This window comes from Sycon ciliatum, chromosome 5 (assembly GCF_964019385.1).
Source record: "Sycon ciliatum chromosome 5, ocSycCili1.1, whole genome shotgun sequence".
Taxonomy (NCBI): Eukaryota; Metazoa; Porifera; class Calcarea; order Leucosolenida; family Sycettidae; genus Sycon; species Sycon ciliatum.
The window spans coordinates 28859576-28879969 of record NC_088647.1 but is presented as its reverse complement, the minus strand read 5'-3'; the positions used below and the strand labels follow the sequence as shown (position 1 = coordinate 28879969).

The 20394-nt window shown below is 45.2% G+C and overlaps 1 protein-coding gene across 1 annotated transcript in view; it reads right to left on the bottom strand.

The window, feature by feature from the left end:
* Positions 1–18919, bottom strand: part of LOC135818259 (uncharacterized) — a 202863-nt gene extending 183944 nt beyond the window's left edge. Inside the window, exons 1-3 of the mRNA XM_065331615.1 lie at positions 17968–18919; positions 14997–15584; positions 14261–14404 (exon numbers count right to left, since the gene is read on the bottom strand). Coding sequence (XP_065187687.1) covers positions 14261–14404; positions 14997–15584; positions 17968–18870 — 1635 coding nt within the window. The 5' untranslated portion in view covers positions 18871–18919. The remainder of the gene's footprint in view (positions 1–14260; positions 14405–14996; positions 15585–17967) is intronic.
* Positions 18920–20394: the final 1475 nt, after the last annotated feature.

The window sequence follows — 20394 nt, the reverse complement described above, 5'->3', positions numbered from 1 at the left end:
ACAATGTGAAGACCATGATTCAAGACGAGGAGGGAGTGATCTGTCTGACGCCGAGCTAGCCGCTCTGAGTGACCGGCTCAACCAAGATAAAGATAAAACCTGGCTCGCCCTCCGCCAATACTGGCCATAGCTCCAGCCGCCGCCGTGGTTACTAACGCTGATTCCAGGTATGGCATTTTCTTTCCTGTCTTCCTTCAGTCTCCCTGTTCTCTTCAGTCTTCCTTTATGCGAGTGTGTGAATCCAGTTTAGTTTGGTAGGCGTCTGATCATGGTGAGCCACGGCTTACCCAGCTAACGTGGGACAATGTGTGTGACAACGCCCCTTATCGTTATAGTGTATTCAGTTCGGTTTTTGAACTGCGATGTTCCTGGCGGGTTGTGCCAGCATAGTGCAGCAAGAGTGCTGTGGTTTCAGGTCCTATTTGGAGGACAGTTCTTTCCCTTTTGACCCCGTGAGATCGTGTGAACCTGGTGTGCTTTTACTTCTATTTTAAATTTTGTTATCAGTTCATTTCTTCTATCTACTCTAAACGTTATCATTTCCGATATAATTTGCCATCTTCCGGTTGACGCTGTTGTTCGTAACTCCTCACTAATTTTTTTGAAAATCACGAGGGGTTGATTATCTGTAGGAAGGGAGGGTGTAGTATCCCTGCCCGACCAATACGGAAGCAGTACGGAACTAATACGGAGCTTTGCCTGATGTATATTTAGTGTATCTCCGTATGTAAGCGTACGGCGTCTGCTGCATAAAAGCGGCTGCGCATTTCTGTTTTGATGAAGATGAGAGATTTTGATAATAACGAGCTATTCAACCTCCAGGTGTGCACCGGAGAGAAAGTCAGTTATTTTGCGGTTCTTCTTTCACTAATAATTATATCTCAGGTGTGTACCTGAAAGTAAAATATAAGTAATTGTTGTTGATATCACCGCGCCTACCACTCGGTTACCCATTACAGCACTATGCGGGAAATTTGAGTTTTTCCGGCCTGGAAAGCCTGTCAGTGAGGCGCAAGAACTTGTAAATCATGTCCTGAGGGCCAGCATAGTGGCAGGAGTGTGTGGTCAAAATTTCACTCAAATCCATTGAGAAACACCAAAGTTACGGTCAATTGAATGCCATATGAAATTTATGGGTAGGCTGCCCCCTTAATGGAAGAAAACATTACAAACACTGGTACCTTGCACGTTGTCAACACAATCAACACACACACATACACACACACACACGCACACACACACACATGCACACACACATGCACATACACGCACGCGGACGGGGGTGCATGCGCGCGCATGCACGCCTGTGTGCACACGCGCGCACGCACACACGCGCACGCACACACGCGCACACACACACACACACACACACAAGCACCATGTACCATTTGCACAAACCACGTGAGTGGACAGAATCAGCACAAGGAAAACGTGATGTCGATGTGAACAATTCAAACTAACTGTTGCATAGATATCCTAATCATATGATTAATCTGCGAGAAAACAATCCAACAAGTAAAATTAAAAAAAATCAGAACTATTACAGCCTACATATAATGTATAATGAACTCAGATGGAGAGTCAAGGATTGAAATGAAGAAGAAGGGACCAATGCAAAAATATATCCACCACTGGACAGATTTGTATTCTAGCAATTGCAAACATTCTTTTCTGAGATAACCGGGTTAATAAACACCGGGAACCAGAAGCTACCTAAGAATAACTGGTGTGGAATAACTGTTGCGGCATCTACCTAATCCATTAAAGAAATCGAAGTACAGTGGTATAACATGCGTGAGATATGTTCAGTTCATGTGAGACTGCTGTAAGATAGAACACGTCACCAAGCAAGGCGGCGGATGAGTGGAGGAAAACTAAATTCTCCCTGAGAAGTGTAGAAAAGACAACTGAAAATTATCAAGGATGTACAACTAAGGGGTTGTGGTTATGTGTGTGCGTGTGTTGGGGGGGAGGGAGGGGGAGGGGAGTAGGATGGGATACAAGAACAGTTTGTGTCACGCTGTGGTCATTTATGTTATGATGCATACAAAAGTGTGAGCAGGTGACTGATGACAGGTGTCTAACAAGAAACCTTCAAAACACAAAAATCTTGTGGTTTCCATGACAGGAAACAGCTACTAAACCCTCACTTGTCACGCAGACACCCATCGGCTGGTTCAGCTCTCCTTTTCCAAACTCAGCCAGTGGTGTGTATGTTTCTGCGGCATATACCTGCAGAGAACATGGACAACACAGGTGAGTGTACAGGAATAACACGTATTATAGATGGTTGATGCATGGTGATGCATGGCTGATGCATGGATGATGTATGAATGTTATATGGATGATGTATGGCGGGTCCATGAATTTATTCGCAATTCATGTATGGATGATGGTATCATGGAAGGTATGGGTTAGCATGGTTAAGCCACACTGGAATATAAGCCACACTGGGGTATAAGCCACACTGGAGTATAAGCCACACTGGAGTATAAGCCACACTGGAGTATAAGCCACACTGGAGTATAAGCCACACTGGAGTATAAGCCGCACTGGAGTATAAGCCACACTGGAGTATAAGCCGCACTGGACTATAAGCCACACTGGAGTAGAGGCCACACTAGAGTATAAGCCGCACTGGAGTATAAGCCACACTGGAGTATAAGCCACACTGGGGTATAAGCCACACTGGAGTATAAGCCACACTGGAGTATAAGCCACACTGGAGTACAAGCCACACTGGAGTATAATCCACACTGGAGTATAAGCCACACTGGAGTACAAGCCACACTGGAGTAGAGGCCACACTAGAGTATAAGCCGCACTGGAGTATTAGCCGCACTGGACTAAAAAGCCACATCTGAACAATTTGAATTGTTTGGCACCAAATAGATACATCTTTCTCATTTACTACTGTTGATTTGACCATCGTAGCATAAGGCACACCGGCTTCTCTTTGGATGTATTACTGCTAGGTGTGTAAACCACTTTGCTACTTCTGAAGTATGTTTACATTCATTGAAAGATGAATATGCGTCAAACCAGCAACATGGAGACAATTTCGGTCAGGGTTTCAGTAACGTTACCTCAAACAACGTCCTTTTACATCGGCGTAAACAGAATCCACCACAACATGGCACGTATATCAAATTAGGCATTTCTCTAAATGTTAACATGCAAGCCAAGCATACAGTAAGAACACAGCCACAGTACATCCAAGACTTGGTTGTAGCATTGATGTGTGTCCACTGTATTCCTTGCTCTGTTCTCCAGACATTCAGCACTCCACACAGTCTGAGTATGCATGGACACTAGGTAAACCCTAAAGCATATGTGCCAGAGGTACCATTTTGCAAATCATGCTACTACTAGTATTCATTGCAAGCTTACATGTGAGACACACTTTTATACAAGAAAGTAGTGTAAGAGTAGAATGTACCCTTGTTTTTTGAACTGTAAGAGCTAATGTACTCTTGCTTTACTTGTACTCTGTGCATGCAGTGTACATCACTTTCTGTGTTCATATCAGTGTTGTCTGATGATTGTACTGACCATGAATCACAGACTAGCAACAAACTGACCATGCTCCACTGTTGTATATGTACTGGGTACTACTCTCTGCCTGTAGGTATTTAGAAAGAAGAACACGACAACAAGCTCTCCCTTACCATAACACGTCCATTGCCATAATCTACGACTAGAACATTGCCGTAGGTATCTGTAGTGACACGTTCCGGTGCCTGCAGCTGACCAAAAGCGCTGCCCTTTGACCCGAACGAAGTGAAAAACCTGAAAGCGCTGCCCCGAGAGCCGAACGAAGTGATATACTCTCCATCGACGGTCATCACCTTTTGCAGGAATAAAAAAAGTTAAACATTCACACACACCACTGTGGTGACAGCAAGAGTATAGATATAACAGGAGTGTAAGAATAATACTCCAACACACAGTGCATAGCTACTATCATTATGACTGTAATGATGATAAGGTTACTGGTGTGCAACTGTAAAAACTCAAAACCTGAGGTAAAACATGGACCTGGCACCAACATTAAGATTACTATGTATGTATTTATTGTAGCACAGACACTGTTTGGTTTGTGACATGATGTATAGAAATGATGTTTAAGAGTCTAACTTCACATCAGCCTATACACTCTTACACTGAAAAGGACAAGTAACAGGCGAACATGGCCAACAAGCACTTGCATGATGTGCAAATTCATTTCTGACTGGATGAATATTTTCCTGCCCGACCCTGTCCAGTGTATATTCCGATAGATGGGTTGTCAATACCAGTAAAGTCTCATGCACACTAGACATGCAAAAAGAAACAATATAATTCCAGATCTACTCATAGATGTTGCAATTTCAGTGGATATAATTGAAGAAGGTGGCTACTCCAAACTTTGGATCTCGGCTCTTGCCAGAGAGCAACACATGTTGCAGTGCTCTCAGAGCACAGATTACCGTAACGTTCTGAAGCTCAGCTGATACAGGGTGTAGTAGTAGTAGAATTTAATATTTTACTAGGGAACTCTCAACAGGCATTGCCTTTTTACTGGGAACCCTAGGGGTGAATTCCCCGGAACACTGCATATAGCAGAGGGTGGCGCTTTTTTGCAGATTTTCTGAGTCAAACCTTCCACTTGCTGATCATGGTCTCTAGACGACAGTCTTGAGTCAGTCAAGTGTCAAGTCAATCAGAATGAAGTGTAAGCATCAAAGTTTGGAACAGCCAACTATAAATACCTGTCACAACGATATATAAAGCTGAACTTGCTACTGCTTCCATTGCTGCTGCTGCTGCTGTACTAGTTTTAGTAGTAGTAGTTGCTGTTGTTGTTGTTGTCGTTGTCGTCGTCGTCGTCGTTGTTGGTTTGTTGCTGTTGTTGTTGTTGTTGTTGTTGTTGTTGTTGTTGTTGTTGTTGTTGTTGTTGTTGTTGTTGTTGTTGTTGTTGTTGTTGTCGTCGTCGTCGTCTCTGTCGTCATCTTCGTTGTTGCCGTCGTTGTCATTGCGGTTGTTGTCGTATTCGACGTATGCATCATTGTTGACGTTGTTGCCAGATTAACATGATAACATACCTGGATGCGGTGGTTGTCCTGGTCAGCAATAAACAACCTGTTGTGGTACACTGTGATGCCTCTTGGAAATTGAAATTGGCCTTGACCACTACCTTTTGTTCCAAACGCATATCCTGTCTCACCACTGCATGGCACAACCTGTACAGTACCAGTGTACATAGAAGAATATACACCTGTGAGTTGTTGTCTGATGATCGATTAAAACCGTGAAACTCAGAGTTACAGCAGAAACGCTTTTGATTACTCTCAAGTGTGTGTGTGTAAACCTGTGAGATGTGTAATTCTTTTGCAGACAACTTACAACTAGATTTGGTGGTTGGGCTGTGACAGAGCTTTATGAAGCTTTCTAAAACACAAACATGAAGTGATGTACCGGTATGCCAATGGAACCCACATGCATATTCATACGTACACACGCTCACGCACGCACACACACACACACACACACACACACACACACACACACACGCACACACACACACACACACACACACACACCTGCACACACACAAATGCTTTCACATACATACACACACGCGCGCGCACACACTCTCACACACACAGAAACACACACACAGACACACACACACACACACACACACACACACACACACACACACACACACACACACACACACACACACACACACACACACACACACACACACACAGGCGCGCACACATACATGCACACAAACAATCGTGTACCCACCCTCAAGCCCCCAAACACAAACGCCAGCCAAATGGACCCGCCCACCCACACTCAAACGGCTCCACTCACCCACGTCACACCAATGCCCCCAACCTGCATGCTGATGCGCTTGTCCTTTTACGTGCTCATTTCCAAAGCTTGAAGAGCAAGGGATTCAAAGGCATCTTGAGATGATGGATTGGCTATCGAACCATCCAACGGCACATAACGTATACTGAAATCGATTTAAAACTCTGGATGGACTTCGGGAAATTATTCCACTTATAGGCTCACTACACATGTGTGAGTGGTTTAGGACATGGTGCAGAAAAGGGTTTGACAGCACTCACCTCCCCCCCCCCCCCCCCAGTGAACGTAATACTGTAATACATGTATAGTAGATGGCAACACACGCAGTCACAATCTGGCTTTAGAGTACCCACCGACAGAACTAGCTGACATACCCATCAAACATGCACTCCCCCCCCCCTCCCAACACACACAAATGCACGCTTGCCAATGCATAATTATGTTACAATCGACTTCCACTAAAATTATCAACTGGGATTGTACTGTGTTAAGAGTATATACTTGATCTTCTGTTACATGATTGAAAACAGTCCCACAACTTGATGCTGAACAGTGATATAGGCTAGTTCTATCTTTATGTATACCACAGTACACTGTTAGTGGGTAGGAGAGGGATTTTACACAATACAACTGTACATGTACAGTGTGTACTGTCTGGTTATTACCTGAACCCGATGGTTATAGTACTCTGTCACAGCAAAGCACTGGCCCAGTGCGCTGTGGTTCACTTGGACAACACCAGTTGGCCTGTGGAACTCGCCAATTCCTGATCCATGCCTTCCTATGGTGCTGAACTCGGAGAAGTCCTTGTCAGTGATCTGCAGAGGGGGCATGGAGATGGACAGGAGAAATCAAGATGATTTAGAAATGGCAAATAACCTCGTCAAATTCTTCGTACAGTTTTCGAGGAGACAAAAGTATAATTAGCACTATAAGCAGTATTAGTGCCAGAGACATTACCATGCAAGTGAACGCGTTTAGAGTTAAAAAGGGTGTGTACATGTAATTCCAGAACCAATTTTCTGCTGCAGTCATCAGTGGACTTTACGGAACTACTTTACTACTTTATGGAACTACTTACAAGTTACTGTAAGGGTAAGCGGTGAACATACAAAGTAAGGGTAAGCGGTGAACATACAAGTAAGGGTAAGCGGTGAACATACAAGTCAGGGTAAGCGGTGAACATACAAGTAAGGGTAAGCGGTGAACATACAAGTAAGGGTAAGCGGTGAACATACAAGTCAGGGTAAGCGGTGAACATACAAAGTAAGGGTAAGCGGTGAACATACAAAGTAAGGGTAAGCGGTGAACATACAAAGTAAGGGTAAGCGGTGAACATACAAAGTAAGGGTAAGCGGTGAACATACAAAGGTTAAGTAAGGGTAAGCGGCAAACATACAAAGGTTTAGTAGTCGCGTGGTGATACAATATACACATAAGAGAATAAATAAGATGATGATGATGATGAATGTGATAAAACTAAGTAAAAAGGCTAGTAAACGAGGTGGTGATGATACAAAGTGTGGAAGAAAACGAGAGAGCTTGGAAGCTCAGGGCCCTACGCTATGCTTTTTTGCCTTGATGACCTAGACAAAAAAAAGCATAGGGATGTTATAAATTCTTTAAAAATTCCTTTTTTTTTAGACATAACCTGGGATTCGAACCCGCACTATCGCGCGCCCTGCATGCATCCCCAGATACACTTCGCATACATACTAATTCTTCCAAGTTATTTCACATTGTGATCTTGCATTTGAAAGCCCTATTTGAATTTATACCATGGTACGGTACGGAGGGCCTGTTTTCAGCCAATCAGCGCTCGTCTAGCCATGGTTATATTGGCCAGTATAAATCCCGCGCGGGATTTATATAGAATATAAATCCCGGTGCACAGTGCGTACGCTAGGGCACTGCCACCGTACAAGTTCAATGCCTGAAAGGCAGTGAACTTGTACGGCGGCAGTACTCCAGCGCACGGACGATACATAAACAGACACAACGGACACCACATGCGCGTGTACACTCCACACAGAACGGCACACTGACAAGGAACAGTACACAATGGAAAAGAAGAATGACCTGGAATTCGTCTACAGAGTATTCTGTTATACTGAATCTGAGGATAAAGAACGTCGAATAACCACGAAGTATCCCGAATGGGTCAGCAATGTACATTGTACTTCGAAGAGTTGAAGATCATCAACGGACTGTCTTCTTCGTAAATAAGTTTATAATACCAGTGTACATGTACTTCAACCCGATTGGAAAAAGCTACAATAGATTGGATTGAAATGTGATACAAAACAGTGTATGCAAATGCATCTACTTGCAAGCAAAACTGATTATGAGATGCCGCATGTGAAAATCAGCACTGTACCATAATTATAGTAACACTTACTCCCAAAGAGTCCAAGCTGTAATCTAACTAGTGACGGTAGTTTGATTCAACGACAAACTCCAGCACCGCAGCAATTCAGTCGACTTCCGCACCGCTCACGACTCAAGACAAGATCATGAAGATGCTACAATATGCACTGGAACTGAAAGGAAATCTTATGCCAAACATCCACGGAGGAATCTCCTTCTGACCTTGCTCGACCATTCTTTCAATTGACAACTGATAACCATCAGAAGATGTTCATGTACTGCATGATGTAGGAGATCTCCAAATAGGTTCGTTGTTCTGGAAATGCGTAGGGGTACCTGGCATAAGTAGGATATGACCCTCGTAGTCGGGTTATACCGTACCCTCATATAAATCCCTCCTGCTATCGCAGTCGGGATTTATATTCAGCCGGTATAACCCTCTGACTCGGGTTATATCCTCTACATGTATTGTGGCCAGCCGTCTTTGATCGCACGGTACGGTAGGGGATAGGTACGGGACAGGTACGATCGAGGGTAATACGAAACCGTCTCCCGTACCGTACCGTACCATCAAACACAGCTGGCCACATACAGCTGCCCGCAATATTCAAATAGGGCTTTCAAACGCAAGATAATAACGTAAAGCAACTTGGAAGAATGGGTATGAATGCGAAGTGTATGGGGGAATGCATGTAGGGCGATAGTGCGGGTTGGAATCCCAGGATATGCCTGAAAAAAAAGGAGAATTGAAAAATTTATAACATCCTATGCTTTTTTGCCGTCAGATACGGATAGCGCCAGGCGTGACACAAACAAACACACAAACAAACACCAAATTAAAGCTGTGTGGACCCTGGCTAGCGCCAGACGTTACTGAAGTAACGTCTTCTGCATAGCTACGGGAATAAACTCGTATAAGGCTAGTATACTCGTACTTGTGTGTGTGTGTGTGTGTGTGTGTGTGTGTGTGTGTGTGTGTGTGTGTGTGTGTGTGTGTGTGCGTGCGTGCATGTGTGTGTGTGTGTGTGTGTGTGTGTGTGTGTGTGTGTGTGTGTGTGTGTGTGTGTGTGTGTGTGTGTGTGTGTGCTGCTTTCGGTCTGTGCAAGGCCGCGGTCGTCACCGGTGCTCGAGGACTGGCCCGCGCCCGACTGCCCAGCAGCGTAATTCGTTCAGCCATGTATGCGTGTGTTCTCGCCGGTTCCGTCTGCCCCACCATCTCCGGCGTCATCAGCCTGCGTGCTCCATCTTCCTCTCTGATGCCCCTCCGGTGCCCACGTGACCCCTGTGGCAGTGGCTCTACAGGACAGGTGTGTGTGTGTGTGTGTGTGTGTGTGTGTGTGTGTGTGTGTGTGTGTGTGTGTGTGTGTGTGTGTGTGTGTGTGTGTGCAGGGGCGGATCCGGGGGGGGGGGGGGGGGTCGGGGGTTCGAACGAACCCCCCTGCTTTTTCCGACAATAGTTCGGGTGTGACCACTAACCCATGCCCATGTGACGTGCACGCCCCATGCTATGGCCCAGTCGGCCCAGGCCAGAGCGGTCCGCTAGCTATGCAGCTTGGTAGATCTACATGACATTGTACTTTGTTGTGTAGAACGTAGATAATACAAAGTAAAGTAAATCTGCACTGAATATACAGATACGCGTTCGCTTCGGAGAAAGAGGTGCATGCATTTGTTGAGCTGCTGCGGAAACTTCAAAAGTAAGTTTCAAATACTAGTTTCTTAATAGTGGCCGTGCAGTGCTGTAATTGTCGTCGCGGCTCGTGATTTTTGAGCTGTCTTAGAGTTCGTCGAAGCGTCTAAAGAGGCAGGCTCAAGACCAGCTGCCATTGAATTTTGGTGACACTCCAAAGAAAAGTGTAGCCACTAGTGTCGCAGGTAAAACAAAGAGCGAAACTTTGGAAATCACCTTCAAATTCACCGTCCCATCATCCAATAATCAAAATTTCTCCGAACTGGGGACAATTATGACTGAGACACGAAAGATGCAGGAAGCCTGCCATATGGAACCTTCTGTACAGTGGAGTCAACGTCAGGCGGCTCGGAGTACAATATTTATGGACAATCATTACAGACGAGCTACTGGAGAAAGTACCAATCACCTATTCTGCAGCAAAGAAATTGAAAATTTCTTCCTTGTGCTGCGTGTCTTTAACAATGGTTTGTTTTAGCTGCAGAGTGTTGAAAATAGGGGTACTGAAGTTTCATTTGTATAGCTGGCATATTCAAGTACAGGATGCAATATACAGTACATGTGGGCTGTCGTGCTGTACCGATAACGCGAACGTGTGACCCTCTTATACCTGTGTATGTCATCAATGACTCATCATTTCGTCATTGTGGGTAGGGTGGGAAAAAATTGAACCCCCATTGGAAAAATCCTGGATCCGACCCTGGTGTGTGTGTGTGCGCGCGCATGTGTGTGTGTGTGTGTGTGTGTCCCCCCCCCCCCCCCCCACTCAGCACAAGCTGCTATGGCTTCTGCTGTAGCATCGCTATCATCGCCTCCGGCGATGGGCGTCAAATGGTAAATGATGTGTGTGTGTGTGTGTTTGTGTGTGTGTGTGTGTGTGTGTGTGTGTGTGTGCATGTGTGTTCAGGTGTGTGTGTGTTTTGTGGGGGGGGGGGCTGTACACGTTGCCAGATGTGTCTGTTTCTTTGGCCTTAAATATCAATGTCGATAAGATAAAAGTCCTTGTGGCTGATAGGAACATCACACCATCTGACATCGGCAACATTGTTTTTGTGAAAGGGAAGGCAACAGAGGATTTGCCCCTATTCCTCTCTACCTTGGTTCTGTTGCTACACCGGTTTACTCGTTAAAAGAGAATTGTGCCGGCGCAATGTTGAAGGACACAATACATTTTGTGAACTGTGATGTGTTTTTGTGCACAAAACCTGTCCATGTGCACCAAATGACATCTAAACTTTTCCTGTATAGCCTCCATCCTACTGTATAGTACTGAGTGCTGGACTCCGCTGAAAGCAGACCTTGAAACCAGGCATTTCAACATGTTTTGGCCAGCATTGCCCTGAGGGGCTAGGTCACCTTGCCAGAATGCCAAACCTCCCAGATTTCCAATCAACTCCTGTTTGGACAGCTGCCCAATACATGTACTTGTTTGGATGTGCTCCAAGTAAAAAAAAACAGGTGATGGGATGCAGCTGCTCATGACCTCAAACTTCGGCTAGGGACATCCCCATAATCTGTCGGTCTGAGACGGCTAATGGCAGAATGCTGTGCTTTACGACGGTCATGAATTGGGCTTCTCCGCACAATGGCGATAGTCTGCTTCATTGTTCTGTTGATGATTCTTCTTCAAACTCCGCTATCTCGCTTGCCACACATGTCTGGAGGCGCGACACATTCTATCTCCTTGCAATGTAGCTCAATCCTGGTTTCTACCTGTTATCTGCTCTATAAGCTTTTCATCGCCTTTGGCCACGAAATGTCATAAGTTGGCAGTGTGTGTGGTTCTGTGTACACTTGAGAGAGAATGGATGTATGCAGGTATGTGCACAGGTTTTTCAGTGTGTATTCTGTGGGTGGGTGGTTGAGCGTGTGTGAGTGTATGTTAGTGTAAGTGTGTGTTTGGGTGTTAACGTGTGTGGACCAATGTATGAAGAGGAGAGAGTGTGTGTGAAATAACAGTGGTGCTGCCCAACAAATACAGGTTTTGCTCGCAACATGAGCCATTAGTTAGTAAGTGCTCATCATTGCAGCAAGAAAACCATTTCAATAAAATTGTATTACAAAGAGGTATTTACTTCTGTATGGGTTATAATGTGGGTATCCAATGACAACATAGTTTGTGTAAAATTTCCATGTATGTGTAATTGTATGTTGTTGATTACTCAGGGGTCGTCTGTAAACACATGTATTTACTTAGAGACGTCTAACAGGCGTTTGTGGTGGGTTCGCCTGCAAGGCGTTTCTAAAAAATACATTTCAGAGTGCATGCATACCATACCGCGTGTGTACATGTACATGATGTAGCACTGCTACAGCTAGTACAGGTAGGCGTTGAGACGCACTACGCTGCACTACACGCGGCACGGCAGAGTAGACAGGGACACATACACAGCCATGCTCTGTACTCCCAGAAACATGCGCTTCCATGCAGTGACAGGCAGCTACCAGCAGACTTGTACTAGGTGTGAAACAGGATTCTTGGGCCTGGTTTCAGGTTCAGGTGCACATGTAGACCATGACAGTATGACTCAGGTGCACTTGCTTTACACGTACATGTACATGCGGCCCTACAAGATTTGGTTCGTTATAAACGAAAACGCTGCTGTAACTTCGCTATAAAGGGTCAAATTTTGTATGGTTTCAAACTGGGACATGGACAAGGGTTCGCTATATCACGAAATTCGTTAATATGCGAGTTCGTTATAAGTGGAGTCGACTGTACTGTATGGTGTTTATTATGAGTGGTATTATCTGCTCTTTCCGGGGGGTTAAGAAAGAAACGCCTATTTGACGTCTCTAAGTAAATACATCAATTTACGGACGCCCCCCCCCCCCACCCGCGTGCAGGTTTTCTCTTTTGTTTTTCCGAGCAGCTGGCTTTACTGCATTGTTGATCAAATTTGCACGTAAAAGAGGCTACTGTTTACATGTAATCCTTACAACATGATTGGAACACCAAGACTATACCTGTAGTCGGCTGTTGCCAGCCTCAGCAATGATCACTCGTTCATCATCTGTTACATGCACGGCTGCTGGGCCACTGAACTCTCCACAGTTTGTACCGTTCCGACCAGCCATCTTCTTGAACTGGCCATCAACACCATGTATCTAAGTGTATTGACAAAAAGGAATACAATTTACAAATGTTAACACAACCATGCACCCATACATAGCCCAGATCCAAACATACATGTAGTAAACATTTGGTTGCAGTTCTATAGTGTGAATCTAGCGAAAAGCTCGTCCAAAAATGTCAGTCACACATGCACACCCAATGTGCTGTCGGCCGCTCCATTCCACGTGCACATCACCACCACAGCCAGGACAATTTAGTTGAGATATTGACATTTCAGACCCTCCAGATAGCGTTTTGGTCCAACATGGTGACAAAGCTCATCAGTGGAGGTTGTTGATAATGGTTGATTAAGATACAATGAGTGATTGATGTTGTATAGGCGAAAACTTTCACAATTTTACACTTTCTCTCTAGTGTGGCATGCCCTGGCAAAAAAAGGGGTTAGGTGATAACCGAAGGTTTAACAGATGTGACAATACAAGTGTGCAGTGTTTGGACATTCAGCACTCGTATGTATGAGTGGCTATTGGCTACTAGTAGCACCTCTCTTTGTTTGTTGATTTTGTACCAATTCTAGTACTGCAGACGACCTGAAAGCATGCCCCAGTAACGCACACTTGCACTATCTGTTATCACATAAAGCCTCAGTGTCCTATAGCATGCCACACTTCGATGTAGAAAGTGCACAATTGCGTCTGTTTTACCCTATTATAACATTATCCCTTCACCCGGATCACCCACTATCACCAACCACCACTGATGGGCTCTGCTGGAGCAAGGCAGCTGCCTTCAGGGTCTGAGATATCAATATAACAATGGAATTGTCCTCGTTGAGGTGGTGATGTGCAATTGGAATGGCTTGGCCAAGAAAATATTTACGAGTGGGGGTGTCACAGGTATTCAAAGTCTTTTGTGATTTACAATGATCACCTTTCTCCAGTTTGATAGTTTAGAAAAACTGATCACGTCTGAAGAGAAATGACATTCTGCTTATATCAACTTCTCAGCTCTTGTGTTCACTGGGTGTACAGGTTAACTGGATGGTGCAATAACGTAAAATTTAGAATGTTGAAGAATTCATCCAAGGGATTGTCTACTACTGTTTCAGACAGTCTTGAGCATCTTCAACCTGACCAATTGGGATCCTTCTTTTTCAATTCTACAAATGCACACACAGACCCTCCTGAGCAGGTCATCTATCAGAGTGACATTTACATACACAATGGGCTTGCCGGATAGCAATGTACTGTGAGTTCAGTTACCTTTATTCTCTGGTTGTTGTAGTCACAGATGATCAGGTCACCAGCTTTGTTGGTTGCTAGTCCCCAAGGCCTGTCAAACTGATCTCTCCCACTGCCCTTGCTACCGAATGAATACCTTGATTTGCGGATCTGTGTGTAATCACGCTGCAATACAGGGAAGCAGTAAGAACAACAGCAATCAACACTAGGACCATAGAGGGAGAAAGTAGTGATGTCAAACCTGGCTGGGTGGTCATACACTTCATACTTTGATTCCAAATTTTCATTGGCCTCATGTTTCGTATAAGGAGTGGATGATGGGATATACATCACCCTAAGGTGAGGGAACACATTATTGACTATACAACCCTACAAAAATTGATCAGAATAGGCAGCTCTATCAATCCTCTGGAATGTCCATGACAAAGCAGTTTCAAGCGCTACGATGACCACAACTCAACATTGAGACAACAACAATGGAGTCGGCAGCAAAACGAACAAAGAAAAGGACTAAACTATTATCATTTGTGGCATAACTAGTCATATATACTCATGGTTTTGCCCTGCATAGTGAAACTCTGACTTGAACACACACCAGTGTTGTGTGTATGTAAACTATACTCAACTAATGCATGATGACGTCATACACGTACCACTATACACCCAGTCATGCAGGGCAACAGACTGTAGGAGAAATTTAATACACCGTCGCATAAACTTGTACTTGTAAAAGTAAGCCTTTCAAAAGTAGACCAACCTTCTGTGGTGGAGATGTAGCTACTACTGATGCTGCTGATGATGATGCTGCGGATGGTGATGCTGACAACGTGTTTCTGGGCAAGGTAGTCTGATCTGAGGCTGACCCTTGTCTTGGCACTCTAGCCTGTGTTGGAGCTGAGGAAGCGCTGGATGACGTCATCGGCGGTGTAGCAGAAGATGCACTGCGTGGTGATGGAGTGGACTGGGGAATAGAGTCACCATGGTCACGGCTGTGTGAGGTAGTCGCCGTCAGACGTTGAGTACTGGCACTAGACGACGGTCTGGAGGCACGTGATTCCAGCGCAGCAATGCGTGAGTCCACTGCAGCCGAGCGTGAATCCACTGCAGCCAAGCGTGTATCCACTGCAGCCGAGCGTGAATCCATGGAGCAGTTGATGGAAGCGAGTGTTGATGAGTGAGCACTGAGGTTAGTGTCGATGTTGGCAACTCTCTCCCTCAATGCATCCATGCCGTTCACTTTCTCTTCCACAGCTGTCACTCGGGTGATGATTGCCTGTTGTTGTGTGGAAATCGTTTGCAGTTGGGTCAGAATGTCTGCAAACTGACTCAAATAGCGATCTGCGGACTAGACAAACACGTAATAAATAACACCATCCACAAAAACACACATACACACTCACAGACATATTCACACACAAACACACACATGCACACACGCACACATATTCACACACACAAACACATACATGCATACGCATACACACACACACACACACACACACACACACACACACACACACACACACACACACACTATGGATTCTTATGCTCTGCGTGCACCCAATTGAAGCATTTCTACCTATGGATCACAGAAAACACAAAAATCCCGTGATGTGTAGTACAACGAGACAATTTCACAAATCAGAAAGAGAGCATTCAATTATTTTGCAAGGAAGAATTCAAAATTGACGAAGTGGAGCAGTAATCTCTGTATATTGAGTAGTACTAACTGGTCACTGCTATTATGGATTTAGGAGTCTCGTCCGTAATTATCGAAAAACTAAAAAAATCCGTCCTCGTGCAAAATTGTCTCTAACCCACCGACCCCATCCCAATTTTGTCCCATTAATATTTTGATTTTTCCCAATGCCCAGCTAGAAAACAAGAACTCCTGACCCCAGGGTCACTGACTGCACCTGTGTCAGGTACATTGTACTAGTAGCTACTGTACTAGTTTGTTTTGTTTCTGGTTTTTGTTTGTTTTTTGTTTTAGTAGGTCTACCAACGGCCATGCACGTCCTACAACTACATGTTCATCATACTGGTGTTTGCGACATTACGAGTACAGTCAGTACACTGCAAAGCCAGTGCAACAACTGTATGAAAGTCACTTAAGTAAAAAAAGTTTATGAAAATTCGACTCGGAAAAATCTAAAAATTAAATTCTGCCAGCACTCCTGACCACCCAACCCTTTTTGCATGAGGACGGATTTTATTTATTTTTGTTACGGACAACCCCTTATGGCTCTGATCCACTACTTTATGTTTTCATGTTATCATTCTGGATAAGGGACCTATGCAAATCTATAACAACCCACCAGTTGATTACATAATTTCACTGGGCTATACTATGCATACTGCAGATGCACTCTACTCCTACATGCATGTACACGTCACATGGCTGATGTCATAGGAACAGCCAGTCACCAGCCAGCATGTGATTGTGAGGCCTGTGTTTTTCAATACAATCATTTTGCGCACGTCGGTGTTTTGCCTTGTTGAAGTGTAACAGTCCAGACAGGGTGCACCGCCTCCACTGAAATATCAGGATCCTTATCATGTGTAATATAATGTCATGCTGCACAGCCAGCTAAGACTTAGGGGGCATTCGAATTGTCTTCATTTAACTGTTCGAACAAATTTTAAAAGAGATTAGTTGAAGTGTCCCATTAGAGCGGTTTCTGTCATTTTAGAGTTTTTCAGTCGAATTGTCTTGGCGATGAGGACGTCGGATCAGATCGACCATCTCCACGTACTACGTGACGTGGCTATTCCAAACTCTTCGGAACTAATCCACCCCTCCCATCGGATGATGTTGTGGAGTTTCGAGGAGTTTGTTTTTCTGAAGAGGCCACCTCTTCCGGATTACGAATCTCCTGGAAAAGTCAAAGAGAGACAATTTGGCGAACGCGCCTTTAGAGTACTTGTGTGAGTGTGTGCATAGGCAAAGCCAGGTCTAATGTATGCTCTGGTAGTTGCACCATTCAGGCATGCATCAGCCAGTATTGCCCATTTACATGTACACATTGCATGTATACCCAGCTAGGCTGTATGCTAACAGTACAGCATAGTGAGTACAAAGTCATGTAAGGCCACAAGTTTTTATTTCTATGTTTCTCGTCACCCGCCCGCATACGATTCAGGAGTCTGGAAGAAAAAAAGAAAAAAAACTGTGCTGCACTGACAGGGGCGTCGCACACGGTACGCTCACTACGGTATTGACCGTACCACTATTATTTTGACCCAAGTACCCTGTGAATCAATAAATGCACTGATTTGGGCTCTAATTTTCCATATTTCCGGCTCAGCCACCCCTCCCCCATACCACGAGTAAATTGTACTTCAGATGGCTGACCGTACCACACTAAATTACCTTCCGACGCCCCTGACTGACTGTGCATGTGGGGACCAGCGCACTCATGCACATGTACATAATGTGGCCTGGCCTGCGCGACACATGATGCAAGGATGGCATTTTTGTGCGCAATCTAGCTGCACATGCTCAGATTGTGACAGAAGCTCCTACCACATACTATTTGCTAACTATGGATGCTATTTTGCATGGTGTATTGGTGGATTTTAGTGTGAACACAGGTCTAATAAACTTTTTTTATTTTTCGGTCATTTTATATTTTTTTCCACCTCTCGCATACGTTTTTAGATTTTCAGGTGACGAGAAACATAGAAATTAAAAAGTGTGGCCTAATACCATGTGAGTACATCCTTACCATAGAGGGAAGTGAGATCTGCAGTAAGTGCATGTGAACATCAGCCGATGTTGGTCTAGATCCAGGATCATCATGCAGACACGACACGATTAGAGAATGCAGTGGGTGATCCGAGCCCAGTCGATCCAGATCTGCTTTGCGTCGGCGACCCTCCGGAACTGATCTCCGCGTTCCATTCTCCAGCAGAACAGTAGCTTCAGTTGGGGAAGGCGGTCGTCCCACAAGCAGCGACAGCATCACCACTCCTAGAGAAAACACATCCAGTTTCTCGTCGTATGTTGTGCCCACTTGCAGGCTCTCTGGCGGCATAAAATAAGGCGTACCGGGGCACCGTGTCAGAGTTGTCAAGTCTGCACCTTGACCACCGTGAAGAGAGCGGGCCAAACCTACATCAGCTATCTTGGCTCTCCCTGCCGTGATCAAGATGTTGTGGGGTTTCAAATCGCGATGCAAAATGTTCTTGCCGTGAAGAAAGCGCAAACCTTCCGCCGTGTCGACAAGATACTGAAGGCTTTGCGCGAATGGCTCTCTTGGAACAACTCCAATTCGATCACCTAGCGAGCCGGCCATCAGTTCTACCACTATACACGGAGATTGATTGGGAGCAATGCCGATCCCGAGCAGTCGCACAATTCTTTCATGTTGCAGTCGCCGCATGACTAGGCACTCAGTGCCGAATCGCTGCAGAAGAGCTGCACGCCCGACATTGCCCTGTTGGAGTAAAATACTATGTAAGACCTTCACAGCAACAGGGAGACCCTCCAACTCACTTGTATACACAGTGGCATCCGAGCCACGGCCTATCTCGGGTTTGTTCAGGTCAACTTGGAAGAATCCCAGCCAAATTGAGTCTGGGACACCAAGTATCTCTTGGAGCTGAGTCTCAAAGTTCAACGCTGCCATTTCAGTAATAATAATAATAGTGTAACACACAATCGTCTTGCTCTCGCACCTGTGTCTGCGAGTGTTCAGCACCTTGTTATGGCGTTAGACGTACACTGCATTGAGTGTGTGTGTGTGTGTGTGTGTGTGTGTGTGTATGTGAGTGTGTGTGTGTGTGTGTGTGTGTGTGTGTGTGTGTGTGTGTGTGTGTATGTGTGTGTGTGTGTGTGTGTGTGTGTAGTCTGTAGACTACAGACTGAAGTTTAGTCGCGTTCCGCACTGGGGTATGCATTCCCGTTCTCACCTCCCTGTTTGCAGTCTACAAATACAATAATGTACAGGTGCAGACATGAAGAGCTAGCTGTCTCTCGCCTCAACAGTTGGTGAACGTTTTGATCGCAATCGGCCACCGGTACCGCAAACGGCGCAGCCGCGTGCCGAAAACGCCCCGTTCGTAAGCATTTCGGAAAGCGATCCTCCAGTAGATCTACCCAGTGCAGTACCGCATAAAAATGAAGCTGTCATGGATCGTGGACAGCTCGTGGATCGTGGACAGCTAGCTTGCCTGGCTAGCTGGGCGGCCGACCACAAACTGACTGGCGAGTGGGGAGTAGGCAGATATTATGTATGCTTGTACATCTGTTGACGTCATCAAACAAAACAAATCCACAATACAGGGAACGAAACCATGGAAACTGTTGGTTGCTCCCTAGTCAGATCCCTAGCCTGAACAGTCTGAAGATCGTGCTATCCACTGAGTCTGTCAGTGTCAGGGAACTCTCACTGACTTGGCTTGACACTCGACGCCAGTTGACGGCTTGACGACTGCCATCCAGGGCACACGCCATACCCATCGAGCCTTCGACCGGGCAAAGGTGCAAGAAAGCACCAGTCCCTGTTCAATGCACAGTGTTTCGTGGAATTTATCTCTCATCAGTTGAGCTTGAGTAGGCTGAGAAAGACTGCGCTTGAAGACCACTACATGTACTTGTCTTTCATCGTGCTTTCCAGGCCATAACATCATCAAGGAATCAAACAAACTAACTTTACCAGGTGTTGCGAATCCAGCGCTAATCAATCCAAAGATACCTCGCGAGTTACTAGAGAGGTTGCGTACAATGAAATTTCGACCGGCCGGGTTCGAGTAACGAAAGTTGCTCCGTCCAAACTTGACCGAAACAGAGCAGATCTACGAAAATACTTTTCGTTACCTGGACTGTCCTGGAGTACTAAAATTCTGATATTTTACAACTCCCTGTCTGACTCTTCGCACCCGCGCGGCCGCCGCGTCGACCCACCACGTTTAGTTCACGCGTTCAAGTGTGCGCAACCTCACGGTTTCGTTAGCTTTTTTCGTTAAAAATACTGGTTACCTCGTACGAATTTCCGTTGGGTGCAACCTCTCTATGGACTTGCTTGTGTGAGCTGAGGAAGGGGCTAAAGGAGCATACAAGCTTTTAAAGTGATGTTAGTGTAATTCATCTCATAGTACAGAGTATGCTACATCATCAGCAAATCAAGTACCAGTACATGTAGTCTCTTTGA